We start from the raw sequence: 14,252 nt of genomic DNA on the forward strand, positions 1-14,252 counted from the left end.
GGGCAGGCCCACAAAATGTTGTATGGAGGGCTGCAAATGGCCCGCGGGCCGCGAGTTTGAGACCCCTAGAAGGCAAACACCCTACCGCTGTGCTATCTCTATGGCCCCAGGATTTGAAGTTTTTTTCTAAATTCATTATGTTCATGAGTTGCATGATTCTCATATTTCAAGACGTGGGTTATTAGTTCTTTTTAGGCCACACCCAGCATTGTTCCGTGCTTATTCCTAGACCTGCACTCAGGGATCACTCTTGGGTTGGGGGATCACTTTGAGAGCACCACGGAGTCAGTGATTGAGACCAACAAAATCAACATGACTTACCTGTTTGTTACAGGAAAACTTTGCCTTTAAAAGGTGATACTGCGGGGCCCGAGAGGTGGCGCTAGAGGTAAGGTGTCTGCCTTGCTGCGCTAGCCAAGGAAGGACTGCAGTTCAATCCCCCGGCATCCCATATGATCCCCCCAAGCCAGGGGCAATTTCTGAGCGCTTAGCCAGGAGTAACCCTTGAGCATCAAACAGTTGTGGCCCCAAAAACCAAAAAAAAAAAAAAAAAAAAAAAAAGGTGAGACGAATACACACATTCATTTGCTTATTTCAGGACAGTCCCTTATTTTGATTTTGATTTATCTTAGCTAAACAACCTATTCAGCTTGGCATAGAATTTATCTATGAAGCAAAGTTAATCAAGTTGATGTCAGATCTCTACCTTACAGTCATCATAAACTATTATGCTTATACTGAACTTGCCTAATGACTATTTATGCCTCACCTTTTACTGCTTGGTCCGGATTCCCAGATTCCATAAAGACCTTCCTCTGACCTTTCTTTTCACTGACTGTCAATACAGAAAAGGCAAAGTCCTCTAGTTTTGGAGATGAGTTTCAACTAAAGGTACACTATAATTTCATCAAATTATTATGCAGATTAAAATGCAATATAAAATATGCCATTTTCTAGAAAGTTAACAGGTGTGGTTTCTGAATATTTCTTTTCTTTAAGCTTGAATTCTTCATGATACCAATAAAAATCCTTCTAAGTGTAGAGAAAAATGAAAATCGTCGGCATAAACTATTTTACTATACCTATACCTTTAATCTTTTAAATTAATAAAAACAAAAACATGAGATGTAGGAAGTATCATAGTCAAATACTGACCAAAAAACAAGATTCAGATGAGAAATTCCTATTATATTAACTCAGGAACATAGGTTATTATTTTATGTATGTTTTGAAAATACATTTTTAATTTAAAATATATAATAAAAAATTTCAGTATCTACATGGAATGACATAATCGTTGAGGAAACCAGTGATACCAATATAGTCCCAAAATAGCAAGTCTGAAACAAGTGAACTTAATGCTTTGTCTTCAGAGCAACAACAGCATAACACCTGGGGGATTTCACAGGATCAAACAACTTCACAAGTGCAGACCAGGCAACATCTTCCTTTGTTAGGTATAAAAGATAAAAGAAGAGTTAGACTACATATTAAAGTAATCTTTGTTGAAAAAAATGAATACTTACAATTAAACCTTCAAACCTTTTTATGAAGAAATGCATAAAGATTTACAGAGTATGAACTACAAGGTTGTTACTCTAGGCGCAGGGGTCCTCAAACTTTTTAAACGGGGCCAGTTCACTGTCCCTCAGACCACTGGAGTGTCTGACTATAGTAAAAACAAAACTTATGAACGAATTCTTATGCACACTGCATATATCTTATTTTGCAATGAAGAAAAAAAACAGATACAAATACAATATGTGGCCCGTGGGCCATAGTTTGAGGACCACTGTTAGGGTATGATTGCTTTTTATTTTTTTATTTTTGAGTGGAGGGAACACCCAGGGTGCTTAGGACTTGCTCCAAGCTCTGTGCTCAGAGATCACTCCTGGTGGAATTTGAGGGAATAGAGTACCATATCTGTCCCAGGGATTAAATTTGGTTCAGCTGTGTGAAAGGAAAGTGCCTTCCCCAATATACAATCTCACCAGCCCCTCTTGCTATATGGTTGTTAAAAACAAAATTATTAATAATTAAGTACTCAACTTTATTATGAAATATTATTGTTTCCCATTGTCTAATGAGATAGAAAAGTATAACATACATATATTAAAAAAAAACCTAAAAAACACCAAAAATTTAATTGTTAACAATGTAGTTACTTTTATTTTTCTATTGCTCAGCTAAATATATAACAAGTATGTTGTGGATCCTTTTCTGCTTTCCCCATGGAAGTTTAGCTTTTTGCTAAACTGCTATAACTGTTTATTAGCTTCTGTATATTCCCTTTGTTAGCTTATAGGCCTATAAGAATGTGACCTTCAGATAAGAATTGGAGACATAGGAAGATCATAGGGACCAGATGGCCTGAACGTTCCATGTGGGTGTCCCATGTAGGTGTAGATGGGGGGAGATATAGATAAAAGGTGTCACTTACGGCAATGTTTGTTGCCATGGAATCAGGCTGTCTGAATTTTAGTATTAAGTGGGACCCAATGGTATAGAAGACATATTCTTTGAAATGTGGCAGGTGCCAATAGTAAAGTAACTGAGTCTGGTTGTAGATTGTTGCTGTACATCTATATAACCTGAGTGGAATAGTGACCCAGGGTCCTTGATTGAAAGCCTGCTCTCAGGTGGAAGTCTTGGACTCTTAGCTAGATAAGCAAATTAAATGTCTCTGCATTTTGCATTCTGTGTCTTTGTCTGAGCTTACTAACCCCCCCCACACCCACCCATACCCACACACATGCCTAACATAGTTTACTTTGTAATATTTTAGAAATAAAATATTAGGGGCCGGAGAGATAGAATCGAGGTAAGGCGTTTGCCTTTCATGCAGAAGAACGGTGGTTCAAACCTTGGCATCCCATATGGTCCCCTGTGCCTGCCAGGAGCGATTTCTGAGCATAGAGCCAGGAGTAACCCCTGAGCACCGCCGGGTGTGACCCAAAAACCAAATATATATATATTAAATAACTTCTAGAACTTCTTACTAATCTAGAATTTTTCCCCCACATACTACTATGCCTACATAGCTGTTTATGTAAAAGAAATTTGCTCTGAAAAGGGATATAATGAATATACAGTTAGATACCTAATTTTTGGCAGTTAGCAACTTGAAAAAAAAATCTAAGCTTTCTGATGATTTTGAGTCAGTGGTGATTTTTAAAAGTACAACATCATCTAAACACACTGAAACTACTTTTCCCCATAAAAATACAAATCAAGGCAAAAGCAAACATTTATTAAAATTCATTTGTTCCAGTTAAAATGTTAAAAAGAAGGTAAAGCTCTCTATATGATAAAACAAAATTGTTAATTGTTTTATATGTACTAAAATAAGGTGTACCATGAACAAGTATAAATAGAAAATAAAATTTCAATCTAAACAGTTCACAAAATTATTTTGCTCACATTTTCTTTAAAGATAACATAAAAGGCAACATTATTATTCCAGAGAAAACTCACTGTGAATGAAGCAATTTTAAGTGATCAGAAATGTTTCTGTTCTAAAGCATATATACCCAAACAACCAGAATTAATATCAAATGAAAATTCTTATAAAATAAAATGTATGTGCTATTTTTTATGTCTGGTATTAATTTTAACTACACCATGTATCATATGTGAAGATTTGTTCTTTCCCTACTGTATAATAATTACTACACAGAGAACTTAAACTTCATTATCACCACTTTGCTGAAAACATCTGTTGTGCATATGTTCATGTTAAAAAAAGACAAAATCAATATTTAAACTTGAAAAATATATTAAGAAAAGTGATTTCCAAGTTTTATGAGAAACTTAGATAAGTGAATCCCTATTCTGTGATTTCATAAAGATACTTTCTATGTGTTTAAAAAATACATAACGTACCTGCTCTTTAAGGTAGCAAAGTCGATCTAGAAGAATTAATGTTTCTATACAAGGAGCCAGAAAAACCTTCAACTAAAAAGAAGAGAGTCTGAGGGGGTGGCACTTAGGAAAAGATAAGCTTGACAACTGTTTCAGAAATTTTCTCTATAGCAATTTAAATAAGGTCAAATTTTAATAACTACTGTTCATCTTCAGAATATGAGTACTGTAGAGATCAAAAAGTATTTTTTAAAAGAATAGTTGAAAAAGAATGTTCTTTTAACTTTGACATTTTTATTTTTACTTCTTTAATTAAACAAGTTCTTTATTTAAACACCGTGATTAGATACATAATTATAGTTGGGTTTCAGTCACTCCCTTCACCGTGCAACCTTCCCATCACCAATGCCCCCATCTCCTCCCTTCCCCACTCCTCCTCCCCGTCTGTATTCCAGACAGGCTTTCTACATCCCTCACTCACTGACATTGTTATGATAGTTCTCAGCATACTTATTTCTCTGACTGCACTCACCACTCTTCATAGTGAGCTTCATATCTTGAGCCAGTCCTTTCGGCCCTCATCTCTGAAAATTATTTCAATGTTTTTAATTTGAAAAAGAATGTTCTTTGAGTAGCTGTGAGCATTTAAGTAGAATCTAAAAGCAACCATATATATGTACTAGAAAGTTTTTGAAAGGATACTAAGAATAAAATTTCATTCAAAGGAATGCTTATGAAATAAATGTGCAGAGAAAATATGCATCGAAGCAACTCTGAATTCTCTATCTGTGCGTTTATAGCAGACTTTACCATTGTTCTTTTTATTATATACTATGACACTGTTATAGTTCTGAAATAGAAGATTACCCCAAAATGATTTTTCTGACATAGATTAGTTCTACTAAAAAATTAATAGGATCCTACTCAAAGCCTGAAACAAATCCAATTTAATATCTTTAAATATAAGATTTACCATGTTAAAAGCTTCAAGCTCATTCATCCGAGGTTTATATTTCTCATAGTAGTTCATTATGATTTTCTCTGTCAACTAGAAAATAAAAGAACACCATTAAATTTAGAAATGGCTGTTAGTAATATTTTTTTCTGACTAAATAAATCCTAAAATAAAATGACCTATATTGAAAACTAGCTTAGGTGTCTTAAACACTCTAAAAATAACTATGTACCTAATCAGTATACTTCACTTATTTCACTTAAAAAGTATATAGTAATACAGGTCATTTAACACATTGCAAATTAAAGCATCAATAACACCCAGGCACAGAAGTCAAAACAAAATATAAAAGATTTGGACATCAGACCTGAATTTATAGATTATATTGAGGAAAAAAATAGAACATTTCACAACATTGAATCTAAAGGATCTTCTATGGTTGGCTGCCATTGGCCAGCCAAAAGGAAACAAAGGTAAACAAACAGGACTACATCAAACTAAGAAGTTTCTGCATCTCAAAAGAAACAATGAGCATAATAAAAAGCACTCCTAAAACCAGAAGAGAATATTTTCCCACTGCTTATCTGATACAGAGTCATTATGCAAGATACAGAAAGCAGTGGTAAAGCTTTAAAAGAAACAACCAACTCCATCAAAGAATGGGGGATCAGATAAACAAAAACATCCTCCAGAAAGATATCAGATGGCCAAAATATATGCTGAAAAATGCTCTGCATCACCATTAGAAAAATGCAAAGAAAAATCAGGAGATACTATCTCATAGCTGTGGACTGGCACACAGCATAAACAATAAAAACTACCAGTGGATTCGTGAAATGTGGGAAAAAAGGATCCTCATTCACTGCTAGTGAGAAAGTGGACTGGGGCAGCATTTTTGGGAAAACAAGACAGACACTCCTTTCACTCATCTATGGGTTTTAAGAAAAATGAAAGACATTTTTAACAGTATCTCAGAGACAAGAGAGATGAGGGCTGGTAGGTGCAGCTCATGACATGAAGCTCACCACATAGAGTGATGAGAAATAACTACATCAAGAACTATCATAACAATGTGAATGAATGAGGGAAATGGAAAGCCTGTCTCAAGTACAGGTGTGGGTGGGGTGGTGAGGAGGGAGATCTGGGAAATTGGTGATGGGAATCTTGCACCGGTGAAGGGGGGGTGTTCTTTACATAACTGTAATCATACCACTAAAATAATATTTGTAATCACGGTATTTAAATAAAGGTAATTTAAAAAATTTTTAAAAATTAGAAATTGAGCTGCCATTATTACAGTAATTCCACATCTTGACATCTCCCCCCCCCCCAAAAAAAAAGCCCAAAATAGTTGAGAAAAGACATTTGAGTGTCCAAGTTACTTGAGCAGGTGTAGTGTGTCTGCACCTAATCATACTCCTGAGATCTCCTGGAAGACAGCTTCTGGCCCTTACTCTTGTGCTGTTGAACAGGGGAGACAAGAATAACAGCAGGGGGGCCAGAGCGGTGGCACAAGCAGTAAGGCATCTGCCTTGCATGAGCTAGCCTAGGACGAACCGCAGTTTGATCCCCCTGGTGTCCCATATGGTCCACCAAGCCAGCAGCAATTTCTGAGCAAAGGAGCCAGAAGGAAACCCTGAGCATCACTGGGCCTGCCCCCCCCCCCCCGCCACAAAAAAAAAAAAAAGAATGAGAGCAGGGATCCTCTTTTGAGGATCAGGCAGAGCCCTCCATGCCAGATTCCCCTAACATGCAGAAGTTTCCTTCTAGCAATCCCATATTATCCTGTGTAAGATTCACTCTCCTGCCCCTTAAAATATTTGAATATTGGGGTGAGAAAAGCAGAGTGATAAAATCGGGATCCCAGAAACTTTGAAAAACATTCCAGTGAGGAAAGAGGCTGAATGAAAATCTTAAGCTTAGAAGCCAGGTGGAGAAATGCACATGGTGGTTAGGGCTGCTTAATAAAACTGGCTGTCTTCCAAAACTTCATCTCATTCACTGCTTGTGAATCTCTCCACCATTATCCTGCAACCTTCAGACTCTCCAGTCAAGTGGCTACAGTATTCCTATGTACAAATACTTCACTAATATATGCACAATGAATGGACACCAAACAACGAAAGATGTTAATGCATTGCAGTATTATTAGAATGCAGAAGTCTATTTCAAGCAACTCCAAATCTCTACCATAAAAGTCAGAGTCAACAGATTGGCAATGGAGTTTTATTTGAGAAAATATGCTATAAGTTTTAAAGAAGCTCTATGCAAGATTCTTCCCTGCCCAGACACTGTGGAATTAGCTGACTCTGCTGTGCCTCTGAAGCATGGCAGACATCCTGGGCCTTCGCTCTGCTTGTTTCAGCTGAGAAAATTGGATCCTCTCTGGCATCCGTCCCTGAGGACTTGCCTTTTCCTGAGGTGAGTCATCCTGCCTACAAGGGATGGAGTCAGAGAAGCACTGCTGCTCTGCATCGCTTCGTGGCCCTGCACCCCACCTACCTGATGAATACCACCATAACACGTAGAAAAATTAACAATACAAGCATGACAATGGGGAAACAACGCAGGTCAACATCAGGCACAGAGGGGCCGGCAAGGTGGCGCTAGAGGTAAGGTAAGGTAGTGCCTTGGAGGCACTAGCCAAGGAAAGATCTCAACCATGGTTTGATCCCCTGGCATCCCATAGTCACTCCAAGCCAGGGGCAATTTCTGAGCGCTTAGCCAGGAGTAACCCCTGAGCATCAAACAGGTATGGCCCGAAAAACCAAAAAAAAAAAAAAAAAAAACCAAAAAACATCAGGCACAGAGAATGAAGATGGCAACTCCTATGGCCTGAAAATGGCCAACCACCTAATTAGTCTTTCAGATATGGAGTGTAGAGAAGAAATATAGAGGATGTTCACAGAACTCAAAGAACGCATAGATCGAGTTGAAAAGAACACTAATAAGAACCAAGAGGATACGAAGATAGAAATCAGAAAACTCCAAAATGAAATAACAGGTCAAATAACAGGTCTGAGAAACTCAGTAGACGAATTGAAAAACTCAATGGAAAGCCTCTCCAACAGGGTAACAGCAGCTGACCATAGAATTAGTGAACTGGAAGATGAGATAATAACAACTCCATACAGCAGAAGGGATTGGATAAAAGCCTTAAAGAACATGATCACACAATGAAAAAATTACTCAAAGAATGTGAACTGATGAAAATAGAAGTATTGATAAGCATAACAGAAACAACTTAAGAATCATTGGAGTCCCAGAGACTCAGGAAGAAAATCTCCAGGAAGAATCAACAGACAAGAATATTATTACAGAGAAACTAGCAGAGCTAAAGAACACATGCAACCAAATCCTGCATGCCCAAAGAGTACCAGCTAAAAGAGACCCCAGGAAAAACACCCCAAGACACATCCTAGTCACAATAACGAATTTCACAGATAGAGAAAGAATACTGAAAGCAGCAAGATCAAAAAATGGGAAATTACATTCAAAGAAGTATCCTTGAGATTTACAGCAGACCTGTCACAAGAACCACTCAAGTCCAGAAGGCAGTGGTGGAATATAGTGACAAAACTCAATGAAATAAATGCTTTGCCCAGAATACTGCAACCAGCAAAACTCACTTTCAAGTTTGAAGAAAATATACATAGCTTCACAGATAAACAACAGCTCAGAAACTTTACATACTCAAAACCAGCCTTATAAGAAAAACTGAAAGGTCTACTTTAATACATGGCTGACCAACAGAAAGGCCAAACTTCTATACAAAGATGGCACTAAATCCCATGACAATTATTTCTCTCAATGTCAATGGTCTAAATGCACCCGTTAAGATACACAGAGTGTCTAAATGCATCAACAAACTAAATCCAACCTTCTGCTGCCTACAAGAAATACACATGAATAGTCGGAACAAACATAGACTCAAAATTAGAGGCTGGAGGAAAATCATTCAAGCAAACAGCACCCTTAAAAAAGCTGGAGTGGCACAAATTTAACACTCAGAAAAGTTGTAAGGCACAAAGATGGACATTTTGTACTAATTAAGGGATATGCACAGCAGGAAGAAAACACTCTCCTAAACATATAAGCACCCAATGAGGGACAAGCAAAGTCTTTAAAACAGCTGTTGACAAATCTGAAAAAGGATATCAATAACAACACAATAATTGAGACCTCAACACGGCCATTTCAACAATTGTAGGTCAACCAGATTGAAACCCAACAAAAATATACGAGACTTGAAAAGAGAAATGGAAGAAAGAGACCTAGTAGATATATATAGGACACTCTATCCCCAGAAAACTGGATACACAATATTCTCCAACATACATGGGTCAGTCTCCAGGATGGACCACATGCTAGAACATAAAACATATCTCCATAAAATCAAGAGGATAGAAATTTTGCAGGCTACCTTCACTAACCACAAGCTCTGAAATTAGACGTGAACAAGGGAAACACAAGAAAAACTTTAACACCTGGAAATTAAACAGCCTACTTCTGAACAACCAGTGGGTCTGATATGAAATCAAAGAGGAAATCAAAACTTTCCTGGAAACAAATGATAATAAAGGCACAAAATATCAAAAACCTTTGGGACACAGCAAAAGCAATACTGAGAGGAAAATTTATAGCTTTGCAAGCACACATAAGGAAAGAAGGGGCATAATAGCTTAATGACAAAGCTAAAAGAATTAGAAAATGATCAACAAAAGGAAGCAAAAATAGGGAGACAGAAGGAAATCACACAGCTTAGAGCAGAAATCAATTAAGTGGAAACCCAAAAATCAAACTGAAAGATCAATGAAAGCAGAAATTGGTTATTTGAAAAAAATAAACAAGATTGATAGACCATTGACAAAACTCACAAAGAAAGAGAGAAAAACTTGATAACCCATATCAGAAATGAAAAGGGGGAGATCATTACAGATACTGCAGAGATTCAAAGGGTAATCAGAGAATACTTTGAGAAATTGTAAGCCACTAAATATGAGAACTTGGAAGAAATGGATAAATTCTTGGACTCTTATAATCTTCCACAGTTGAATAAGGAGGATATAGCATATCTAAACATCCCCATCACTATTGAGGAAATTAAAATGGTAATCAAAAGTCTGCCGAAAAATAAAAGCCCAGGCCCAGATGGATTCATGAATGAATTCTTTCAAATTTTTCAAGAGGAACTACTACCAACCCTGGCCAGGTTCCTTCATGAAATTGAAAAATCGGAAACACTTCCAAATAGCTTTTATGAAGCCAACATCACCTTGATACCAAAACCAGACAGAGATGCTGCCAAAAAAGAAAATTACAGACCAAATCCTTGATGCAAAGATTCTCAACCAAATTCTGGCAATTAGGATCCAATGCCTCATCAAGAAGATCATTAAGTACGATCTAGTAGGTTTCACTCAGAGAATGCAAGGATGGTTTAACATTCGTAAATCTATCAACATATAACACAACATCAACAAGAAAAGTAAAAAATCACATGATCATATCAATATTTCAGAGAAAGCATTTGATAAGGTTCAACACCCATTCTTGATATAAATTCTCAGCAACAAGGGAATGAAAGGAACCTTAAGACCATCTACCACAAGCCAATGACAAATAGTATCCTCAATGGAGAAAAACTAAAAGCTTTTCCTCTAAATTCTGGTACAAGACAAGGCTGTCCTCTCACCACTTCTATTCAACAAAGTACTGGAAGTACTTGTTATAGCAATTAGGCAAGAAAAAGATAACAAGGAAATCCCGATAGGAAAGGATGAAGTCAAGTTCTCACCGTTCGAAGATGACATGATACTCTACTTAGAAAACCCTAAAGACTCTACCAAAAAGTTTCTAGAAACAATAGTCATATAGCAATGTGGCAGGCTACAAAATACACAGAAATCAATGGCCTTTGTATATACCAATAATGATAGGGAAGAAATGGACATTAAGGAAACCACCCCATTCACATTAGTGCCACACAAACTCAAATATCTAGGAGTCAACTTGACTAAAGACATGAAGGACCTACACAAATGAAAATATAAAATTCTGCTCCAAGAAATAAGAGGACATGTGGAAATGGAAACCCTTCTTATGGATTGGCAGGATCAACATCATTAAAATTGCTATACTCCCTAAAGCATTGTACAAATTTAAGGGGATCCCTCTAAAGATACACATGACATTCTTCAAAGAAGTGGATCAAATACTTCTGAAATTTATTTGAAATTTATTTATTTATTTACCCATAAATAGGTAAAGCAATCCTTGGGAAAAGGAATATGGGAGGTATTACTTTCCCCAATTTTTAACTGTATTACAAAGCAATTGCTATCAAAACAGCATGATATTGGAATAAAGACAGATCCTTAGATCAGTGGAATAATCTAGTACTCAGAGAATGTTCCCCAGACATTCAATCACCTAGTTTTTGATAAAGGAGCAAGAAATCCTAAATGGAGCAAGGAAAGCCTCTTCAACAAGTGGTGTTGGCACATCTGGTTAGCCACTTGCAAAAAAGTGAACTCAGACCCCCCAGCTAACACCATGTACAGAGGTAAAATCCAAATGGATTAAAGATCTTGATATCAGATCTGAAACGATGAGGTATACAGAACAACAGTTAGGTAAACACTCCATGACATTGAGACTAAAGGCATCTTTTAGGAGGAAACAGCACTCGCCAAACAATTGGAAGCAGAGATAAACAGATGGGACTATATGAAGCTGAGAAGTTTCTGCACCTCAAAGGAAATATTGCCCAGTATACAAGAGCTATCCTCTGAGTGGGAGAAACTATTCACCCAATACCCATCAGATAAGGGGCTAATATCCAAAATATACTTGGCACTGATGGAACTTTACATAAATAGAACATCTAATCCCATCAAAAAATGGGGATAAAAAATGAACACTTTGTCAAAGAATAGCTAAAAGGCACATGAAAAAATGCTCTACATCACTAAACATCAAGGAGATACAAATCAAAACAATCATGAGGTACCATCTCAAACCACAGAGATTGGTGCACATCACAAAGAATGAGACCAAGAAGAGCTGGTGGGGATGTGGAGAAAAAGAAAATCATTCACTGCTGGAGATTGGAATGCCGTTTAGTCCAATCTTTATAGAAAGCGATATTGAGATTCCTCCAAAAACTGGAAGTTGAGCTCCCATATAATCCAGCTATACCACTTCTAGGGGCATTCCTTAGGAACACAAAAATGCAAAAAATCCCTTCCTAACGCCTACTTTCATTGCAGCGCTATTTACAATAGCCAGACTCTGGAAACAACCAAGATGCCCTTCAGCAGATGAATGGCTAAAGAAATTGTGATACATAGACACAATGGAGTATTATGCAGCCATCAGGCGAGATCAAGTCATGAAATTTTCCTATACATGTATGTACAGGGAATCTATTATGCTGAGTGAAATAAGTCAGAGTGAGAGAGATAGATGCAGAATAGTCTAACTCATCTATGAGTTTTAAGAAAAAAGGCAATTTGCCATGTATCCCATGGACCTCAGTTTGAATCCTCAGCACTATATAGAGACTTAATAGGAATGATCCCTGAGTAGAGCCAGGAGTAAGCCCTGAGCACCATTAGAAGCGGCCCCCAAGCAAAAAAAAGCTTAATACCAACTGCTGAGATCAATTAAAAAGAGATCATAAAAATATTTCATTTTCAAAATAAATTATACAAAAAATATAAGAAAAATATCTTCTTATGGTGCTTGTGGTCAGAACTTTCATTTTAACGAGAGTAATATGATGTATTAAAGAACTGGTACAGATATTGTCTTTCTCCTTGAAAAGAGGTTTGAATTTGGTTCATGGCATCCTATTTTCAATCGGTCTCATTTGATAATACAATTCTTTTTTTTTTTTTTTTTTTGGTTTTTGGGCCACACCCGTTTGACGCTCAGGGGTTACTCCTGGCTATGTGCTCAGAAATCGCCCCTGGCTTGGGGGGGCCATATGGGACGCCGGGGGATCGAACCGTGGTCCTTCCTTGGCTAGCGCTTGCAAGGCAGACACCTTACCTCCAGCGCCATGTACCCGGTCCCTGATAATACAATTCTTGCTTCAAATTAAACACTCCAACCCCCTCAAACCCAAAACCTTAGAGATTTTCTTCCTTTCACTGATACATCTTTCAAAAATCCTCGTATTATATTATTCTATGTTTCCACTTCTACTGTTTTCCAGATTGAGTTTATTTCTTTTCCTTTTCTAAACTATTATATCAAATATATTTGATTTGAATAAGCTTAAATAGTAGTATGATGAATTATTGGTCATTGCTCTAATAATGTCCATTAATATATTAATATAAAAATAATTTAATACTGTAATTTATGTTAGTACATATCTATAATTATCTCTTTTCCTTTCATTTAAAATTTTACTTTTTGATGTAGTGATAATAATGTAGTGTGCAAGGTTTTTGGAATCAAGTTCTATCCCTTTTGTTGCTAGTTCTTTGTCATTAAAAATAACTTTCTTTTTCTGAACATTTTCTAAATAATTAAACAAGAAATAATAAAATTATTAATAATAAGAGATTGTGTGTGAAGAATAAGACTTATAATATTCTTAGCATATCACACATTTTTCAAGTATATTAAAGATTCTTTTTATGGTAATTAGCTTTCAGGAAGGGTAAGCATCATTTGTGAAAAGTAATGCTTAGGCTTGTGTTCCTTATATTAAAATGACATGAAATTGAGACATACAAGAAAGATATGTACTATTTTTTGGATTTTTGTTGTTGTTGTTTGTTTTGGGGCCATACCTTTAGAGCTAGGGTTACTCCTGGCTCTGCTCTCAGAAGTCGCTTCTGGCAGACTCAGGGGACCAAGTGGAACGCCAGGAATCAAACCTGGGTCTGTTTTGGGTAGACTGTGCACAAGGCAAATGCCCTACCACTGTGCTATCTCTCTGGCCCTAAGATATGCACTATTTAAAACTAATTAGTAGGATGATGAGCTTGATATATTAAAAAACAAAGGACATGGATAACTCCTTTTATTGCTTTGTTTTGTTTTGCAGAAAGGCCATACTTAGAAGTGTTCAGGGTGGGGCCAGAGAGATAGCTTGGATTAAGGCGTTTGCCTTGCTTGCAGAAGGATGGTGGTTCGAATCCGTGTGAGCCCCCCCACTCCCTTAACAAAAAAAGAAGTGTTCAGGACTTACTTGTGGCACTGTGCTCAGAGATCTCTCAGCAGTTCAGGGACCACTGTATGTGGTGCTGGAGATTAAACCTAAGTGGTCTGTGTGCAAGGCAGGTGGCTTGTATTATCTCTCTGGCCCCAAGGACTTTGACTTTCTTCAGCCATTTATGTTAACTTACAAGAATCTTCATTTGGACTTCCTGCTGGCTTGCTCCTGCCAAAGAAGACCCCAGCAAACATGATCTCTCAA

At 37.0% G+C, this 14,252-nt stretch overlaps 1 protein-coding gene across 1 annotated transcript in view; it reads right to left on the reverse strand.

Moving 5' to 3' along the window:
• Positions 1 to 1,205: 1,205 nt before the first annotated feature.
• The window catches only part of METTL25 (methyltransferase like 25), a 58,126-nt gene continuing 45,079 nt past the window's right edge, over positions 1,206 to 14,252 (reverse strand). Inside the window, exons 10-12 of the mRNA XM_049783651.1 lie at positions 4,835 to 4,909; positions 3,883 to 3,954; positions 1,206 to 1,448 (exon numbers count right to left, since the gene is read on the reverse strand). Of these exons, the coding sequence (XP_049639608.1) occupies positions 1,356 to 1,448; positions 3,883 to 3,954; positions 4,835 to 4,909 (240 nt within the window). The 3' untranslated portion in view covers positions 1,206 to 1,355. The remainder of the gene's footprint in view (positions 1,449 to 3,882; positions 3,955 to 4,834; positions 4,910 to 14,252) is intronic.

This window comes from Suncus etruscus, chromosome 11 (genome assembly GCF_024139225.1).
Source record: "Suncus etruscus isolate mSunEtr1 chromosome 11, mSunEtr1.pri.cur, whole genome shotgun sequence".
NCBI classification, from domain to species: domain Eukaryota; kingdom Metazoa; phylum Chordata; class Mammalia; order Eulipotyphla; family Soricidae; genus Suncus; species Suncus etruscus.